The sequence below is a fragment of the Acartia tonsa genome, chromosome 3 (genome assembly GCF_053477335.1).
Source record: "Acartia tonsa isolate MP-2025a chromosome 3, ASM5347733v1, whole genome shotgun sequence".
Lineage (NCBI taxonomy): Eukaryota > Metazoa > Arthropoda > Copepoda > Calanoida > Acartiidae > Acartia > Acartia tonsa.
In genome coordinates this window covers 60,452,199-60,472,680 of record NC_137262.1, presented here as the reverse complement: position 1 = coordinate 60,472,680, position 20,482 = coordinate 60,452,199, and the positions used below count along the sequence as shown (strand labels likewise).

At 35.2% G+C, this 20,482-nt stretch overlaps 1 protein-coding gene across 2 annotated transcripts; it reads left to right on the top strand.

The window, feature by feature from the left end:
* The first annotated feature begins 14,249 nt into the window (after positions 1–14,249).
* On the top strand, positions 14,250–19,940 carry LOC145314762 (protein twisted gastrulation-like). 2 transcript variants are annotated; one of them, XM_080154819.1, is made up of 8 exons: positions 14,250–14,348; positions 14,514–14,540; positions 15,318–15,437; positions 16,031–16,094; positions 16,495–16,558; positions 17,400–17,468; positions 18,464–18,554; positions 19,119–19,940. In XM_080154819.1, exons 1-8 carry the CDS (start codon positions 14,286–14,288, stop codon positions 19,194–19,196), a joined length of 576 nt encoding a protein of 191 aa, XP_080010945.1. In that variant the 5' UTR covers positions 14,250–14,285; the 3' UTR covers positions 19,197–19,940. The 2 variants fall into 2 exon arrangements, with proteins under 2 accessions (XP_080010945.1, XP_080010947.1); XM_080154821.1 differs by lacking the exon at positions 14,514–14,540 and having other exon boundaries at positions 14,250–14,375.
* Positions 19,941–20,482: the final 542 nt, after the last annotated feature.

Genomic DNA, 20,482 nt, shown 5'->3' with positions numbered 1-20,482 from the left:
AAAAGTAAAGTTTTTAGATATTTTTTGTATTTGAGGGTGGTTTTACTCTCCCCAAAATAGATATATGTAAATAATCATTTCATTGAAGAGCTTTACTGTAAAGGAGAACCTTATAATAAATAATCTAAAACATTCTGTTAAAATATAAAATTATCTTATATTTATCTATCTATTTATATCACAGAAAATGTCTTGTTTAAATACCTTAAGTGTAGTTAAATAACTTAGATTTTAGCAGGGAGGGAGGAGACATTGGGATGTTTATTCCTCTAGAATAATAGCTTTGGGGACTTTTACAGAATTTTTGATTTATTAAGTTGAGTGTCTAACGTTTCAACCACTAATTGTTATCTACAAAAGGAGTAATTTTGTGTAACACCATTAGGGATGTACATCAATTTATCAGCCATTGTCTTATCCATTAAGATTCCTGGATTCTAGATATGGAATTTCACCCCTAACATTTTTGTCTGTCTGTGTATCTATAAATGGAACTTTCTGTCTATTCATTTGATCTATCTACCTATATATCTATATATCTATCAATCTATCTAGCTAGCTCTTCATTTATCTATCTAAATATCTACCTATCTATATATCAATCTAGCTATCTTTTTTATCTGCTTAATTCAATTAGATATTATTAGATAACTTTTCATCTATATCTATCAATCAATCTATCTATCTATATTTAAATATATTATTCTATCTATCTATCTATATAAATTATATGGGGTTGTTTAAACTTTGAAACCCCTCATTTTACCCCCCCCCCCCTCAAAATAAAATAAAGAGCATGGACTTCCCTGACTCTATCTATCTATCTATAAGAATTCTGTGGGGTTGTTTAAACTATCTGAATGACAAGTAAACGATGTTAAAAATCCCCCAAAATCATAAAAATACACGAGGACAAAATTATCCATAATTAGCGAAGATTGATTATTTATTATTTATAATATCGTTATGTCAATATGTTGTCATCCATTACCACATTAATATAGTGTCATACAGTCTACGTAACAAAAATATTTTTTCATGTCTATATAATATTAGCTACAACCCGTTTTCTTAAAGGATTAAAGTCGGGAGGAAAAATTTGAGATGTCACACCCCTCCTTAACCAAACTTTAGATTAAAAAAATTTTCCAAACATTTGGACAATTGGGCGTTCAAATAGGACCTAGTGGTAGTTAGAATCAGTTGAGAACAAAATCCTAGCCGTTCCTTCTTGCCAGATATCGCCATTTTAAGATTTTAAGTAAAATTGCATTAAATATCCAAATAAAAACTTAAATCTTCTTTCAATTTTAGTAAAAATTTAGTGAGACAGCCCCAAAACAGAGTATTTTTGCTCCTGTGGCCAAACTGACTGCCTGGAGTCCCTAACAGAGAGTACCTTTATGTGTTAACACAAGTAGGGATTCGAACCCATTCCCAAAACTAACCAAGGTGGAATAGCTTTGTATTACAGCATGAGGTCAGAATTTTCACCACTGACAGATGGAAGGCAAGGCCTATCCTAATAAGAAACAGGATCATTTACCCACAGGTACCAATGGAGCACCTTGGAGGTCTGCACCACATGTTTTCTGGGGTGTTGTTTACCTGCACCCATGGATTGGGCAGGTTGAGACCTAATGGTGCCCTCAGACTTCCATTAACACTGCCATTTATGCCAAGCTTAGAATAATGTCACACACCTGGCCCCTGAAATGGGCTGTGAGATGTCCCTTGCCAATCACAGATCAGCACAGCTGCCATGAAAGGATAGCTGTAGGTGGTGGGCCGCATACCTTAACTCAAGATGCAAGTTAGCCCTATTCTGATCTTGATCCTCCAGGAGATCATGGTAGTGTGCATCTTGAACTATGTCCTGAGCCTGGGAGGGTTCTTTCTGAGGGAGTTGGGGACACCATAACTGTTTGACAAACTGTTTGTCATGGTCGCCCCCACTCACATTAAGCAAGTGGTCCCAGCAATGCCAACCCTTGGGAAGGCCCATGGCCCCTCCCACAACCAGCGGCTGAAGAAAAGAAGCCCTCTAGCTATAAAATCAACTGTCTGGCCTGGGCAGCTTTCATGGGGCCACAGCCCTTGTCCCCATTGACTTTCATGATGTCAAGGAGCACCTGTTTAGAGCTCACCATTGACCAGGATATGGGTAGCATGAAGTTCTTGGCCATTCCCATTAAGATAGGGGCCAGGGCCCCCCAGATGGTGAAACTGGACAGGGGCTATTCTTAGTTGTACACCCCCATGGTGTTCAATGTGCCTCAAAGAGGTGCAATTGCATCAAACGGCCCCCCCAGTAGAGAGATGGTGGTCAAGACCAGGCCTAACTTCCAGTGCAGGGGCCTGACTATGGGGACCCCAGGTAGAACTTTAACAAGGAGTAGAACCTGCTGATAGGTGGAGATGGATGATGGCTTGCACGTAGTTCCACCTGCCCGAGGGTCAATGAGTTCCAGAGCCATGCTGAGAAGGTCCTACCATGTCAGACGGGTTTGTGATGAGGCTCCAGTCTAACAGTCATCCCTGAAACTCCACAGTAATGGAGGTTGGCGCAGGGCTAATAACTCTGCCCGTAGAAAAACTTTATTACAGAAATACAACAAGGTACCCCTCAAACAACCCTTGTAACAGAGGAAAGTATGGGAAATTCTTCTGATCCAATGACTGAGGCTGTTGGCAACAACAATATGACGTCTGGCTGGCAAACTGCTAGCAGACCAGGTAGACCGAGGCTCCTCAACTCTAGTAGATCAACCAAAATTTGCACATGGAACATACAAACAATGTACCAGGCAGGAAGAGTAGAAAACATTATTAGAGAAATGACGAAGTACAAGATTGATGTTCTAGGCATCACTGAATCACGATGGACTGGAAGTGGTGACTTCAAACATCTCTCAGGCATGAGAATACTATATTCTGGCCAACAAGATGAGGCACTAGGTCACCACCAGGGAGTAGCACTTATCCTAACAGCCGATGCCTCCAAGGCTCTGATAAGTTGGCTACCACATGGCCCAAGAATAATGGAAGCTTATTTTAAAACCTCTAACAAGAGGATAAATCTGCGGCTAATATTAGTCTATGCCCCAACTGAGGATAAAGATGATGATGTCAAGAACAACTTCTATGACCAACTTGACAAAGTTTACAGGGATGGTCAAAAAGAGAAGGACATTACCATGCTCATCGGTGATCTCAATGCCAAAGTTGGTGATAACAATGAAAACATGGAGGAAGTTATGGGTAGACATGGACTTGGTTCCATGAATGATAATGGAGACAGACTTGTAAGTTTTTGTACAGAGCATAAGTTGGTGATAGGTGGAACCCTTTTCCCTCACAAGAAGATTCATACAGCCACGTGGAAATCACCAGATCAAGCTACTTTAAACCAGATTGATCATATATGCATCTCCAAGAAGTTCAGAAGATCCCTTCTTGATGTAAAAGTACAAAGAGGTGCAGATGTAAGCTCGGATCATTTTCTACTCTCTTCTATTGTTAAGCTAAAACTTAAAAAACAACAATCAGCCCAAAACCCAAGGATTAAATACAACATAAGTGCTCTTCAAGATCAAGACAAGCTAAATACCTTTAAGCTTAACCTTCATAATCGTTTTGAGGCCTTGACACCCACTGAAGATGATACTGTTGAAGAATCCTGGGAAGAAATCAAAACTGTCTATAATGAAGTCAGTAAAGAATATCTAGGTTTCAAGAAAAATGAAAAGCAACCATGGATTTCTCAAAATACCATCAACCTTATGAACGAAAGACAAGAGTTGAGAAAAAAAGTCCTTGATACAGAAAATGAGGCTGACAAAGCTTCTTACAATAGACTTAGCAAGGCCATAAAAAAGAGCGCTCAAAGAGATAAAAGATCCTACACTGAAGAACTTGCAACAAAAGCTGAGAATGCTGCAAGACAAAATAGGATGAAAGAGGTCTATGATATCACCAGAAAACTGACTGGTAAATTCAACAAATCTAGTTCACACATCAGAGACAAACAAGGTAATCTGTTGAAAACTGATGAAGATAATCTGAACAGATGGGCTGAACATTTCAATGATATCCTAAATGTACCCTCTTCTGAAGAAGAAGTTGATATCCCACCTTCTGAAGATACACTTGATATTCTCACTGAGCCCCCTAGCCTGCAAGAAATCAAGGAAGCGTTAAAGACTCTCAAGAATAACAAAGCTGCTGGTCCTGACAATATTCCTGCTGAAGTATTAAAAGCCGACATAGAACTCTCAGCCAAGTCCTTTTTACCCCTCATACACAAAATCTGGAATAATGAGATTTGTCCTGAGGACTGGAAAAATGGTCACATCACCATTTTACCAAAAAAAGGAGATTTGACTCAATGTGGAAATCATAGAGGAATCATGCTTTTATCAGTTCCCGGCAAAATTCTAAGCAGAATTATTCTAAGCAGGATCAAAACTAAAGTTGATGAAAAGCTTAGACCAAATCAAGCTGGTTTTAGATCAAATAGATCAACAATTGATCAAATTACAACACTTAGAATAATAATAGAACAATCTAAGGAATGGAACTCTCAGCTTTTTGTAAACTTTATAGATTACAAAAAAGCATTTGACTCACTGGACAGAACATCACTGTGGAAGATCTTGAGACACTATGGCATCCCAATCAAGATCATCAACATTATCAAATCTATGTACGAAGATGGTGGTGGTAAAGTGATGTTCAAGGGGAAACTGTCTGATCTGTTTGTTATTAAAACTGGGGTCAGACAAGGATGTCTCCTTTCCCCTTTTCTCTTTCTCCTTGCTATAGACTGGATCATGAGACAGTGTGAAGCAAGAGATGGTATTCAGTGGACCGTTACTGATCATCTTAATGATCTGGACTATGCAGATGATATTGGTTTACTCTCTACAACCAGACATCAAATGCAGAGAAAGACGAATAGGATTGCAGAAACTTCCAAGAAAATTGGATTAAATATAAATGTTCCCAAAACTAAAATCCTTAGAATAAATGCCACATCTCAAGAACCAATAAAGATTGGCGACATTAATTTGGAAGATGTTAGCACATTTGAATACTTAGGCAGTAAAATTGATGAATATGGTGGAACAAATGCAGATGTTAAGGCTAGAATATGTAAAGCTAGATCAGCTTTTGCTTGCCTAAACAATATCTGGAACTCAAGAACCATCTCTGTTCGCACAAAGTTAAGACTTTTTAACTCAAATGTCATGTCTGTTCTGCTCTATGGAGCTGAAACATGGTTTCTAAATAAAACCCATGAGACTAAGCTCCAGACTTTCATCAACAAATGCCTGAGAAGGATTCATAAAATCTTCTGGCCTAACATCATATCAAATAAAGATTTGCTTCTGAGAAGTGACATGAAAGATATAAGATCAGTGATAAAGCAAAGAAAATGGAGATGGTTAGGACATACCCTAAGAAAAAGTCCCCAAGATATTACTAGGCAGGCCTTACACTTTAATCCCCACCAGGGGAAAAGGAAACCAGGAAGGCCAAGGAACACCTGGAGGAGAGAGTTGGAGAAAGAGATGATTGATTTGAAGATGGAATGGAGTGATGCTGTTGCCTTAGCAAAGGAAAAGAAGAATTGGAGAGACCTTGTCCGTAGCCTATGCCCATCATAGGGCTACCCAAGGCATAAGTAAGTAAGTAAGAACCTGCTGATCACCAACAACAGCTAGAGGGTATCCAGAGGGGCATGCATTGCCTGAGCCCAATAATGTAATATACAGCTATTCCACCGTAAAGAGTTTCAAACAGTAACTAAGTCTCCAACTCATGCTTTGCCTGAGCCCAATGCTGTAATATACAGCTATTCCACCATGGGTAGTTTCAAACAGTAACTGTGTCTCCAACTCTCTTAGAAAGAACCATTCCAGGTTCAGGGCATAGTTCAAAATGCACACCACCATGTCTCCTGGAGGATCAAGATCAGGGTAGTGCTAACTTGCATCTTAATCGAAGGTATGCGGCCTACCACCTACAGCTATCCTTCCATGGCAGCTGTGCTGATCTGTAATTGGCAGTGGAGCATTTTGGTCAGCTCTAAAATGACCTCATGAAATTTGATGGGGACTAGGGCTATGGCTTCATGAAAGCTGCCCTGGCCAAACAGTTAATTGTACGATTAGAGTGCTTCTTGTCTTCAGCCGCTGGTTGTAAGAGGGGCCCTGGGCCTTCCCCAGGGTTGGCAGGGCTAGGGCCACTTGCTTAATGTGAGTGGGGGCGACCATGGCTACTCTCCCTATTTATCCATACCATCAGCTCAGGTTTGTCAAACAGTTATGGTGTCCCCAACACCCTCAGAAAGAACCCTCCCAGGCTCAGGGCATAGTTCAAGATGCACACTACCATGATCTCCTGGAGGATCAAGATCAGAATAGGGCTAACTTGCATCTTGAGTGAAGGTATGCGGCCCACCACCTACAGCTATCCTTCTATGGTGGCTGTGCTGATCTGTGATTAGCAGGGGAGCATCTCATGGACAGGGCACATGCCAGGTGTGTGACATCACTCTGAGCTTGGCCCAAATGGCAGGGTTAATGGGAGCCTTAGGGCACCATTAGGTCTCAACCTGCCCAATCTTTGGGTGCAGGTGAACAACATCCCAGAAAACATGTAGTGCAGACCTCCAAGGTGCTCCACTGGAGCCTTTGGGTGAATGATGGGGTTTCTGGTTAGGATTGGCCTTGCCTTCCATCTGTCAGTGGTGAAAATTCTGACCTCATGCTGTAATACACAGCTATTCCACCTTGGTTAGTTTTGGGAATGGGTTCGAATCCCTACTTGTGTTAACACATAAAGGTACTCTCTGTTAGGGACTCCAGGCAGTCAGTTTGGCCACAGGAGCAAAGATACTCTGTTTTGGGGCTGTCTCACTAAAATTATACTAAAAGTTGTAAGAAGATTTAAGTTTTTATTTGGATATTTAGTGTAATTTTACTTAAAATCTTAAAATGGCGATATCTGGCAAGAAGGAACGGCTAGGATTTTGTTCTCAACTGATTCTAACTACCACTAGGTCCTAATTGAACGCCCAATTGTCCAAATGTTTGGAAAATTTTTTTAATCTAAAGTTCGGTTAAGGAGGGGTGTGATGTATGTACTGTATAAAATGAACCCTAAATTAGCCTGTGGCCATGGGGAATTTTGTAGGACAAGCGAAGCTTTTCTACGATGTTATATCTGTCTATCCGTCCGAAGCTTAAGATCACACAAACAGCTAAACCTGGTAGGTTGTGCGTGTCAGGGAAAACAAAACAGGGCCTGGAGGCTAAGGGAGAAGCCACTAATCCTATTATATAGAGTCGTAATGTGTCTTATCTGTGTGTTAAGATCTCAGTGACTACTAAAACAAAAGATGCCTGAAGTTTAGGGAAGCTCTCAAGATGGTTGGTTATTGGCAACACGTTTCTAAATTGAAGCCTTGGGATGGTTTTTAGCTATTTTCTCCTCCTCTCTCATAAAATGAAGAGCTCTTTTATATGAATGGGGCGAAGCTAATAATTTCTCCCGAAACGTTGCTCTTAAAGATTATAAAAACAAGGATGACAACATCCATAAAAGCGAAGCACTGAAACGGTAGGACAGACGGACATTAACACTTGTATAGTGTCTGAACTGAATAATCAGAATATAAAAGTATCGAAAGAGTCGAAGCAAAATTGTAAGTAAATTTATTGAAAAACTGCTTGATACAGGATAATGTTTATGGACATACTTACACTTTTAGGACTTGATTATAGAGTTGCTTCGCTTCTACTATTGTTCTTTGTTGTTCCAGGAATCAATATACCAAAAATCAGATCAAACGGATAATTAGATCACAAAAAAAGTAGTTGTTAAAAAAGTAGAAAAATCAACATGTTTAAAATGGACGGACGGACATTCTGGTAATGATTATAGAGTTGCTACGCTTTCTAAATCGTATATAACTACTACAGGAATCATCATGCAAAGTTTGAAATCGATAGGACAATTCTAACATGCCTAAATTAACCAATAAAAGCTATATATCTCGGACGGACGTACGGACCTACCCTAATTATAGAAAAGCTTCGCTTTTAAAAATATTTTTTTTCTATTGATCTATTTTCCAATGGTCTATCCCTGCATGTGTAGCTTGACCAAAACAGGTGTTGAAGTAAGCCATCGGCGGTTTCTATAAAAAAAAAAAACATTAATGTTACAGTTTAGTTACATAACTCACAAGGCTGTAAACATACTGTTATACTTTGGTATTACTCAACTATGGTTTATTTGGGCAGGTAGATAAAGAACCAAAAGATGTCCTACGTACAAAAACGTTTAAAACTAACAATTAGCCTTTTATGAACAAAATACATTTTTGTATTTAATGTGTCATAAAAGATCTTTATATATTGATTATCAAACTTTCAAATTCAAATGAAATACATAGAGAAAATGTCATATTCAGTGATTTATTGACCTACATTTGATTCAAAGTATTGATATATTTGTCCTTTTATCAAGAAAAAATTTTTTATCTCGTTATTGCAATGCTAATTATGTATATATAAATCCAGAGATCTAAAGGGATGAGACAATTGGGTGATAACTAGATGTAAACCCCTAATGATGATACACAATATTACCATTGTGTAGATTATAAATTAGTGGTTGAAACGTTTGAACATAATCATCAACTAATCAAAATTCAACAAAAAGCCCCAAAGTTATTAAGCCAACAAATAAGAAAACATTATAATAAAACTTTGGGGACAAGTGTAATAATTATCCGAATGTCCACTCCCTCTCTATTTCTCATACTTTTTAACAAGAATAATCAGGTAAAACATTGTTCTGCTAGAAAATAAAACAATAAAGCTTTTAATAGGTCCAGGAAACGTCTAAAGCTATTTTTGGAGAGGGTACCATCACCCATCCAAGAGAAATCGTCCCAAGAATAAATACATCCCCACAAAAAAAAATACTTAAATAAAATTAAAAATATCTAAAGATTGTTATTGGTGCGCTACCTATGGATATAATATTGCTTGACCTACAAGAGACTAAATGAATTTAGAAGATTACTAAAATATATCTTTATGTAATTTTATTTAAATTTTAGTTGAAAATATCTATATTTAAAACGAATTTGTATATTTCTTACACAAATTGGCTATGTTAAAGTTTAAGCTGTAATATAAAAACACTCTAAAACCAAAGAATTAAGTAAGAAGGCAGAAAGCCTAAAATGCAAAGAAGGGGGGAGGGAAGGCTTAAAACACACAAATGAGCAGATTAAAAAAATGGGGAGAGGGGCATAAATACCCAAAGTTTTTGCGGGGGGAGGGGGGGCTATTTATGGGGAAAGGGGTTTCTCAGTAGTCAGCTGGTTTTCACAGTGATTTCATACCAATATTTATATTCTTAATAAAAATAAATATAAACAAAAACAAAGTGAAAAAATAATATTTTGTTATATTTTGTGATTATTAAAGTTTCTAGAATGACTTATTGATTCATATGTAGAAAGAACATAAAAGGTAAATATTTTTTAAAGTTAAAGAAATATTTGATAATTAAAAATACAATCTGACCATAAGTAGAACAATAAAGTATTAGTTAGTTGTTAATAAAAGTTATTTAGACTTAATTAAAATATAAGCTTTTGGGAGATTTACATTTTCGTTAGATAGTGTTTTCTAATCCCTTGTATGTATGAGTGAAACTTAAAATAGTTGATATTATAACCAGCTTTCCGCGGATATTAAAATGAAAACTAAATCGATTTTTGATAGAACCGAGAGGTCAAATTGTATGCTTTTTATTTTAGTATTTAGTGGTAAATTGTCTGTAAAACGATGCTAAACATGATTTTTAAGAATGGCTGAGAACCGGTTCTTATCCTGCGGATATTAATCAGTTTTAAAACCATTATGGTAAGGTGTTTCAAGTCCCTACTTAAACTTAACTATACTTGGAGACTTGCATATCGTACCTAACCTTAAATAATTGTAATATCTAAATGCTTTTTTTTTCATCAAAACGTTTGATTATCGTTAAAATTTAACATTTGAAATTATGTAGTGGCTGCGTTAATACAATGAAGTTATTGATATAACAAACAATCGATAACTTGAATTGAATATCGTTAGTTGGTAAGAAAAAAGGATGACAACCTCCACAAAGACATTAAATTAGATGGACAAACAAACGAACGTTTACAAACATAGAGTGACTACTATCCTATTACACAAATCTATAATACAAAGTAGCTTGATGTCTGTCCGTCTTACCGTCCGTCTGTCTGTCTGTCCCTTAAGATCTTGGTAACCACTGAACCGATCGGATTCTACTCTTCAGGGAATATACCTACTGATCCTGTGGTGGTTTTAGGCTATTGTCTTGGGGGGTGGGACAACCCCAACCCCCCCCCCCCCAAAAAAAAAATCCAACCCCCCAAATTTTTTTTTTACATTTTTTGTAAAATCTCAGTAACTGCTGATCAAATTGGGCTCTACCCTTCTAGGAATATACCTAATGGTCCTCTGGTGGTTTTAAGCTATTTTCTTGGGGGGTGGGACACCCCAACCCCCCGGCCCCCCCCCCAAATATAAAAAAATCCCCACTTCCACAATTTTTTTTTTTTAAATTTTTTTTAAACAAAAACCAGTAATTTGGGTGGGGGAACCCCACTGCAACATGGGGCGAAGCCCCCATGAATCCCCCCCCCCCGAAAAAAAAAATCAAAATATTTTTTTTTTAATTTTAATTTTTGTGTATGCGAACAACCTAGGTCTAATTTTTACGAATTGAAATTTTTGTGTATACGGCAAACAACCTGGGTTTAATTTGTACAAATTAAAATTTTTGTGCATAAAGCGCACAACCTGGGTTTAATTTTACCACAGAGTAATTAAACAAAGAATAATTTTTTGAATATTTCTATTAAGGAGGGTTGACTTCCCAAAACTATATAGGGCGAAGCCCCTAGAGGCTAGGGGCGAAGCCGCTAGTTCTATTTTATAAAGTAGTTAGAGATTTTTAACTAAAGCTTAAGATCTTAGTGTTAGGCTATTTTATTTTGAGATTTAAGCCATGAAATGCTTTTAATCTACTTCTAAAATCCTAACTTAGAAACTACATCGAATAACAAATGTTAATAAACAAGGATGACAACATCCATAACAAATTAAGCTTAAAATTATTATTCTTTTTATAATACTAGCGGCTAAGCCCCTAGCAACTAGATGCTATGAATTCAAACGGTCAGAGAAAGCAGAAAAGCAGCGCTTTATATCTAAAAATTAAATAGCCTAATACCATCCATAAGTCGATGTGAAACTTGCAAACATTAGAGAACTCAATGGTTATTATAAAACAAGGCTGACAACATCTATAAAAGCGAAGCACTGAAATGGTAGGACAAACGGACACTAACACTTGTATAGTGTCAGAACTGAATAATCAGAATATAAATGTATAAATGTCGAAGCAAAATTGTAAGTAAAATTGTTAAAAAACTGCTTGATACAGAATAATGGTTATGGACATACTTACATTTTTAGGACTTGATTATAGAGTTACTTCGCTTATAATATTGTACTTTGTTGTCCCAGGAATCAGTATACCAAAAATCAGATCAATCGGATTATTAGATCACATAAAAATTTGTTGTTAAAAAAGTAAAAAAAATCAACATGTTTAAAATGGACGTACGGACATTCTGGTAATGATTATAGAGTTGCTACGCTTTCTAAATCGTACCTAACTACTACAGGAATCACCATGCAAAGTTTGAAATAAATAGGACAATTCTAACATGCCTAAATTAGCGAAAAAGCTATCCGTTACGGACGGACGGACGTACGGACGGACCGACCCTAATTATAGAAAAACTTCGCTTTTAAAAATATACTTGAAATGAATTTATTGTCATGTTAACAACAGCTACGCCCCAAAAGCCTCTGGGAAAACTTGATATAATGGGGTCGAGGTGCGTGTCGTTATTTTAGCCCGCTGCGTGTTTCATAAAATAATACTCGAAACGGGCGCAAAAAACGACATAGAGTACATGAAAATCTGGATCAACATCTAATCCAATAATGTATATTGATTCTTCTTTTAGGTGTTAAAAATGAGACAAATCTTGTTGTTGGTAGCGTTGCTCGGCGCCTGTGGACTAGTCTATGCTTGTAATGAGGTAATCTTATCATTAGTACTGAAAAATCATGTATAGCATGCATCAGTACACAAATCTTGTTGTTGGTAGCGGTGCTCGGCGCCTGTGGACTAGTCTATGCTTGTAATGAGGTAATCTTATCATTAGTACTGAAAAATCATGTATAGCATGCATCAGTACACAAATATTGTTGTTGGTAGCGGTGCTCGGCGCCTGTGGACTAGTCTATGCTTGTAATGAGGTAATCTTATCATTAGTACTGAAAAATCATGTATAGCATGCATCAGTACACAAATCCTGTTGTTGGTAGCGGTGCTTGGCGCCTGTGGACTAGTCTATGCTTGTAATGAGGTAATCTTATTATTAGTACTATAAAATCATGTATAGCATGCATCAGTACACAAATCTTGTTGTTGGTTGCGTTGCTCAGCGCCTGTGGAATAGTCTATGCTTGTTATGAGGTAATTTTATTTTTAACTAGCGGCTTCGCCCCTAGCCTCTAGTCCCGGGACCTATGAGAAGCTACCCTGTAAAGGAGAACCCGATCGGTTTAGTGGTTAGCGAGATCCTTCGGTACAAACATCGTTCTACTTTTTATTATAGATAGCGAAGTTACTAATTAGTTTCTTCCAGGCAAAGTAACATTTTAAAAACTAGAAACCAAACTTTCTAACATTTAATATTTTCAAGTACGGATAATTACACACACAAACACTTACACATCCTGCAGTTTTTTTTTAGTAGAGAAGCTACTCTATAATTTGAAATATTCGTCTGTCCTTATGTAAGTAATTATGTATGAAACATTTTTGGGGAAACGTGATTTTCTCGGCTCATATTAAAGATAGATGAATGAAACTTTTTGTCAACATTACTATCCATATGGAGCATAATAAAGTATTAAACATCCTTAGAGGTCAGACTGCTTTAAAGCAGCTTTTTAGTTGCTTTTACTTTTTACAACAGATTTTTCTGCTACTACAAAAGACACACGGCTGCTGAAACTTATTGCCAATATTCCATTCATTATGCACCATAATTTGGTATAAAAAATTTATGGTAGTTTGATTGCTGTTAAGCAGATTTTTAGCTGCTTTTCTTTTTGCAACTTTCAAATAGGTACCTTATTTTTTTAAAAGGTTTTGTGATTTTAGGTTTTTGAATATTCTCTCTCTTTCCTTTCTTTGTTATGATTGCAGATAATCTGCTCTATAACTCACTTTATCCGTTATTTCTTTTTATAATAGATTTTGTGCTTCGCTACTTATTGATGTTGTCATCCTTGTTTTTTTTAATAAAGAATGGAAAATAACTGTTATGCAGAATACTAAATATGTCGTATAAAAGTTTTTTACTTTTTTGTCAGAATCGACGTTACTATATACTTTGTATGTCCGTCTGACTTTCAGTCCGTTACAATATGAAAGAAAGGTGATTTTCTAGATAAACAGACAATCATACATCCTGTTACTCTTTATAATTATTCAGGCTATCTGTGCTAGCATAGTATCCAAGTGTATGTTGCTACAATCCTGCAGATGTGAAATGGAGAAAGACAATTGCTCATGCTGCAAAAAATGCTTTGAATGCCTAGGAAAAAAAACATAAATTAACAAAAAAAAACATTAGTAGATAAGCTACCCTTCAAATTTTTAGCTATGATCTTTTTTTGATGTCATATAAATATTGATACTTAATTCAGCTTCAAAATTTAAAAGTGGGCATTGGGCTGTTTATGACACTAGTCCCCAAAGTCTAATAACGTTTTATTATTCGTTGGCTTAACAACTTTAAAGAATCTTTTTAAAATTTTGATTGCTTGGTTTATTTAGTTAAGTGTCCAAAAGTTCCACCCACTAATTATAATCTAATGCAGAGTTAATTTTGTCTCTCATCATTTGAGATGTACATCACTTTATTGGTCATTATCTTTACATTTGATCCCTGTTATTTATTAGTGGCTCTTCCAAAGGAGGCAATAGCCTAAAACCCTCCTCAAAAAAAGATAAACAAGAAAGCTAGTAATAATTAAAATTTATGTTTTAAAATGTGTGTAGATTATCTGTATACTGAATGTTGTTCTTGTGTTGACATGTGCCCGATGCCAAACTCAACAGTTCATGAACTTTCCCAGAAGTCTCATGTTGAAGATTTAGCAACCAGTTCACCACAACTTTTTAATGTAAGTTATATTTTTGTTAAATACGCCAAAAGGTTTCGTGATTTATTTTATGATATTAAGTATATCATTATCTATCCCTTACCATTAAATAACTCAACAGTATACGAACTTTTACAAAAGTCTCATGTTGAAGATTTATCAACAAGCTCACCCCAACTTTTCAATGTAAGTCATATTTTTTTTAATACGACAATAAGGTTTCATGATTAATTTTATGATATTAACTATATTAATTTCTTAGCTTAATATAAATGGTTGATCATGTAAATACTCTAATACGGTTTCATGATTTATTTTACTCTAATAATTTATATTTAGAGACTCAGTATTTAAAGGAGGGTAGCAAAAAATATCCTAAATCCATCCCAAAATAACCCAAAACACACACCAGACGTTTTATGTTGTATCTTGCAGACGCCTAAATTAACACTTTCTGAACTTCCCTCCTAAGGTTTTATAAGGGAATTTAATTGTAAACAAACATCTTGGCCCAGAAAAGTTATACTTTTGATCAAGAAAATATGGACATTTTTTCTTAGTGTTTTTATTTAATATATAAAAAGAAGTATTATAAGCAAGGCCATTTTCTGACAGGCAATGAATATCATGAATTTTTGGTAGCTGTGTTCCTAGTGCCCTAGGAAAATGGGGATAAAGGTTACGGCTTTTGGCCTTCCTATTCTATTGCCATCATATTAGAGTGTTAGAAAAAGGGAAAGAAACCATTTTGCTAGGGCACTATAGACAGCTACGATTTTTTGAAGGCACTTGTGAAACTTGTAGCTGGCTAAAAAATGATCCCCAATACACACACTTTACCCCATCCTCTCCCATCCAACTTGATGAACGAATTGACCAATAAGTGATGTCCATGTTATCAACCCAAATGACGACCATTTTTTTCCTATCAAAATATCCACGTATATTCTATATCCATTGTAGGCGCTGACCCAGGAAATGGACCCGTCAAACCGATGGTCAATCATCACCTTCCCCATCGACCTACCCACCTCGGCGTTCAAACCAACGGACAAACATGTTGTTGTCATAGACTCAGTTCAGGTGAGACATCCACAATTATAATAAACAAAATTACCCCATCGACCTACCCACCTCGGCGTTCAAACCAACTGACAAACATGTAGTTGTCATTAATTCGGCTCAGGTGACCTAATGTAGCAAGGATTTAAAAGTGATATACATTCCTTTTGTGATGATAAACAAAATTACCCCTTTTCTAGATAAATTGTTAAATAATTTCAACTATAAAGATTTATTGAGTATATTTAAATTGTGTAGGGACCTTAATTTCTTATTCGCTATCCATCTACTTAACTATCTACCCATCTCTCTGTCTATCTATCTATCCATCGATCCATCCATTTAACTATCTATCTATTTATTTTAGTTACAACAATCAACATTCCTTGAAGATAACAAAATAACTGTTCATAGAAATCTATCTATCTATCTGTCTATCCATCAATCTAACTATCTATCCATCTATATATCTATATTTTTTTTAGTTACAACATTCAACATTGCCTGATGAAAACAAAATAACAGTCTCATATCTATCTATCTTTCTGTCTTACTATCTGACTATCTGTCTATCTATCCATCTATCCATCTATCTAACTATCTATCTATTTTAGTTACAACAATCGACATTACCCGATGACAACAAAATAACAGTTAATTGTACAGTTGCTTATATAGGTAACATTTATCAATTTTTATAGCTGTTTTCGGGATCTTTAACAGCATTCCACATTAGGATTAGATGTTTTCTTATGAATCTATGGGATAATATAGGGGTTGACTGTGTACAAAACATATAATTAACATTATCTTTGATTCTGATAAACAAAACTACCCCCACAGTCGTTTGAATTTATTGGTAGAAAAGTTTTTACACTTTTAGAAACTAACTACAGTAACTACACTAACAGACATACAGACAGACATCAAATTACTTATTTATTTTGTCTAGGTAAATGTATGTCATGGCATAAGTGTAAAGACTCCTGTACTTCTATGGGAGCTACAGACAGACAGAAAGACAGACAGACAGATATACAGACAGACAGACATCATATTACTTATTTATTTTGTTTAGGTAAATGTATGTCATGGCATAAGTGTAAAGCCTCGTGTACCTCTATGGGAGCCACGTCCTACAGGTGATAATCAATAAGATTAATTATACAGCTGCTATGCTTTAAAAAAATATTTCTTATTGAGATTTCATAGAAAATATATAAAAAAGTAAAAAAGATATTTATCACATCATTTAATGAAAAAAAGGTAAAATAGGATTAATTTTTATGATCTATACACCATCCCCCTTAAGGCGGCCTTAACCCTTCAGAGTGTCCTGACCCTGCTATCCACAACCCAATAAAAACAAACGTAATTCTTATACTAAAGTTGCAGGATGTTTGTTTGTTTGTGTGTCTGTGAGTTTGTACCAAAGGATCTCGCTAACCGCTGAACCGATCGGGTTCTCCTTAACAGGGTAGCTTCTCATAAGTCCCGGGAAGGTTTATAACTATTTTGGGGGAGGGTATCACCACATTCCCAAGAGAAATCGCCCCAAAAAAGTAAATCCCAACCCCCCTTAAAATATTTTTTTCAATTTTTTTTAAGTAAAATAAAAAATGGGGGGGGGGGGCACCCGCCCTCCCCAAAAAATTCCCCCCCCTATTTTTTTTTTTATTTTCTTTTAAAATCTAAAATAATAAATTGGGTTATTAAATTCGACTCTCCTCTCCTCAAGTGCCGCTAGAGGCCTCTAGGGGCAAAGCCGCTAGTATAACCTAAAGTAAAAAAAAACAAAGTATAGGATAGGGGTTATTTGACAAACTGCAAGAATTATCTAACGTAAAATATTTTTCCAGTATGACTTCAAAACCGAATAATATCTCTTTATCCTTATAAAGATTGATTTTAATAGTAAGCATGCCTAAAACCAAATGAATCGATCTGCTTTGAGAACCTTTTTTTCATTTAATTTATTTTTAGGTGGTTTCACGATGGGTGTTGCGAGTGCGTTGGGGATAAATGTATCAACTATGGCATCAATGAATCCAGGTAGATAATTATCTATCTTTCTATCTATTTATCCATCTATCTATCTTACTATCTATTTATCCATCTATCTATCTTACTATCTATATGTCTATCTATCTATCTTACTATCTATATGTCTATCTAACTTTCTGTCTATCTATCTACCTATCTTGGGGTTGTAAGTGCGTTAGGGAAAAATGTATCAACTATGGTATCAATGAATCCAGGTAGATAAAAAAAGTGCACCCAGTTTTAAATACGAATTGCGCGGTTTGTGTTAATGGTTGAAAAATACCTTACATACCGTTAGAATTGATCTGAGTTCTGTTTTTTTTTGAAATATAAATAATATATTTGGGTTGTTTTTAATTTTTTTAGCTATGTTGAAAAATGTCAGGAAGGGTGGAAATTCAATTTCTGATTAAATCAAGAAAAATTCCATTAAGATTATTTTTACAGTTTAACTTCATTGCTATGTTTTTGAGATGGTCAATTATGTTTTTTTCTGTTTTACAACCAATTATAATTCATTTTGTTAATATATATAAAAAAAATAATCATTGAACTTCATAAGTATATTGAATAATTGAAGACCTGTTACTCAAAATACACTTTCACGAATTTAACTTTCTGCTGACCTAAAAAGTTACTCTATGGGCCTATAAATAAATGTACAAAATTTCATCTGAAAATATGCAAAACACATAAATTAATCTCCAAGACATTCTCTTATGCATTTGAAATTTTTGTATGAAATACTATGAAATAACGGGATCTCAAAAATGGCCTTTTTTTAGAGGCCTGGCGCTAGGTAGCCAGTAGAGATGGAGAGTTCAGATTTTGTTACATGTATTTCTAGGCCCCTAAAGTAACTTTTTAGGCCAGCAGACGAATTAAATTCGAAAAAGTGTATTTTGAGTAACAGGTCTACTTGCACAGTCATTGAAAAGTAAAGAAAAGCTAAATTTTACCAAATTTTAATTTTCAGTTTTAAATTTATGATTGTTTGTATCTAGATGTGCAGAGTGTCCCATGCTAGACCTGGAGGAAGAAGATGAGGAATTAACAGATGAAGAAATGGAGGAGCTTGTCAATATGCCTGAAGATGTAAGATAGATCTAGATAGATAGATAGACAGTTAGATAGATGGATAGATAGATAGTTAGTTAGATAGATTGGTGGACAGATGGATAAATTGACAGATGAAGAAATGGAAGAACTTGTCAATAGGCCTGAGAATGTAAGTAGAATGTTTATTAGATAGATAGAATTAGGACTCGGCAGCCGCAACTAAGCTTTCAAATTTTTTAAAACAGCGATTGCCATATTTGAGTTAGGTTTAGACTTTTAGCTGACTTTTGAAGGCTGACATCCCTGAGGCTAACAACAAGCGGCTAGCGCATGGCTGCCGAGCCCTGGATAACAAGACAGATCCACACACCCCAATAAAATTGATTAAAACCGCCAAAGGACTAGTCTGTATATTCCCCAAAGAGTAGATCCAAAGTGGTTTAGTGATTACCGAGATCTTCAGAACTTTAGACGGACAGACATCAAGCTACTTTGTAGTATGTACAATGTATATATTTTTAAGGTTAAAAGTAGATTGTAAATTGGGTGAAGAAATGATTATATAGAATCTGTAATAAAATATATATTTTTTTAATTTAGGAAACCGCAGATATCGACATACAGGCAGACACTAAGAAACTTCACCAAGCTTTAGTCGACAAAGATGTTATTTTATAAACAATTTACAGTGTACATTACACAATGTAAAAATATTATTTTTTGTACCCCTCCCACCCCCCTAACATTGTGAGGTTTTGAATCCAATTTATGTAAATGTTAAAAATCAAAACTAATGCTTAAAATGCGATTTTAAATATCTACTTTCAATGTTTTTTTTATAAAAATAACATATTTTTATATTTATTTTCATTTCACTATTCTGCATAGTTTTGTTTAATATTTCTCAATTAAAACTAAAAACCTAAGTTTGCAATGTTAAACTTCAAGCTAGGACTATAAGTAATAAAATCTTTATTTTTACTTCATTTTGTCCATCTTTACATTGTGGATATATTATGATATTCAAGGACTTTCAAGGGGAGGGGGTAGGGTGTTTTTACCCCCCCCCCCCCATCCTCCTCGAACAAATTTTGGCACCCCTAAATTTTTTGAAATTGCATCAAATCACCCCTAAAAAAAATTGAAACGACTTATTCAACCACCCTCCCCCCCTTAAAAAAAATGAAAAGCTTGGACGTCCTTGTTTATATTTTGTTTGATTTTTTTATTTATGTGCCATTTATAGTTTATTCGGCATTAACGATATTTTTATAATAATACAAACAATTAGTTTTTAAAGAAATTTTTACATTATTAAATTTAACTTTTAAAATCAAAATAGAGATTAAACCCTTTTTCTAGTATGGCTTCGAAACCGATTAATCTCCGTTAGATTAGAACCAGTTCTCAGCCACAATGAAAAATTAATAATGCCATTGTTACAGAAAATTTTCCACGAATAATAAAATTAATACCAGTTTTGTAAGTCCTGAGGATTTTTATATTAGATTTCTTTTATTTTAATATCCGTGGAAAGATTTCTATAATTTGATGCGATTTATTATAAAATTATTAACTTAATTCTTATGTGAATTTTCGTAAATTTAAAATTTAATAATAGTTATTATTGCATCGTGTTATAGACAGCTCTCCGTGGATAGTAAAACGATTTGTTACAAGATTAAAACTAGTTTTTTTAGACCCGAAATCCGAAGGTCCATGCTAAACAAAACTGGTAATAATTTTAATTGATTTTTGTTTAACCATTTATGGAGAATTGTCTATAATACGCTGATATTTCAGTATAGCAGAGAACTGGTTCTAATCCAGCGGATATTAATCGGTTTCGAAGCCAGACTGGAAAATTTTATTTTCTTGTGATATCTTAACGAGTTTAATATCTTTAATTCCTGCGTTTTAATTTCTATTAACTTGATATGTACTTGCAGCGGACATTGGACTGT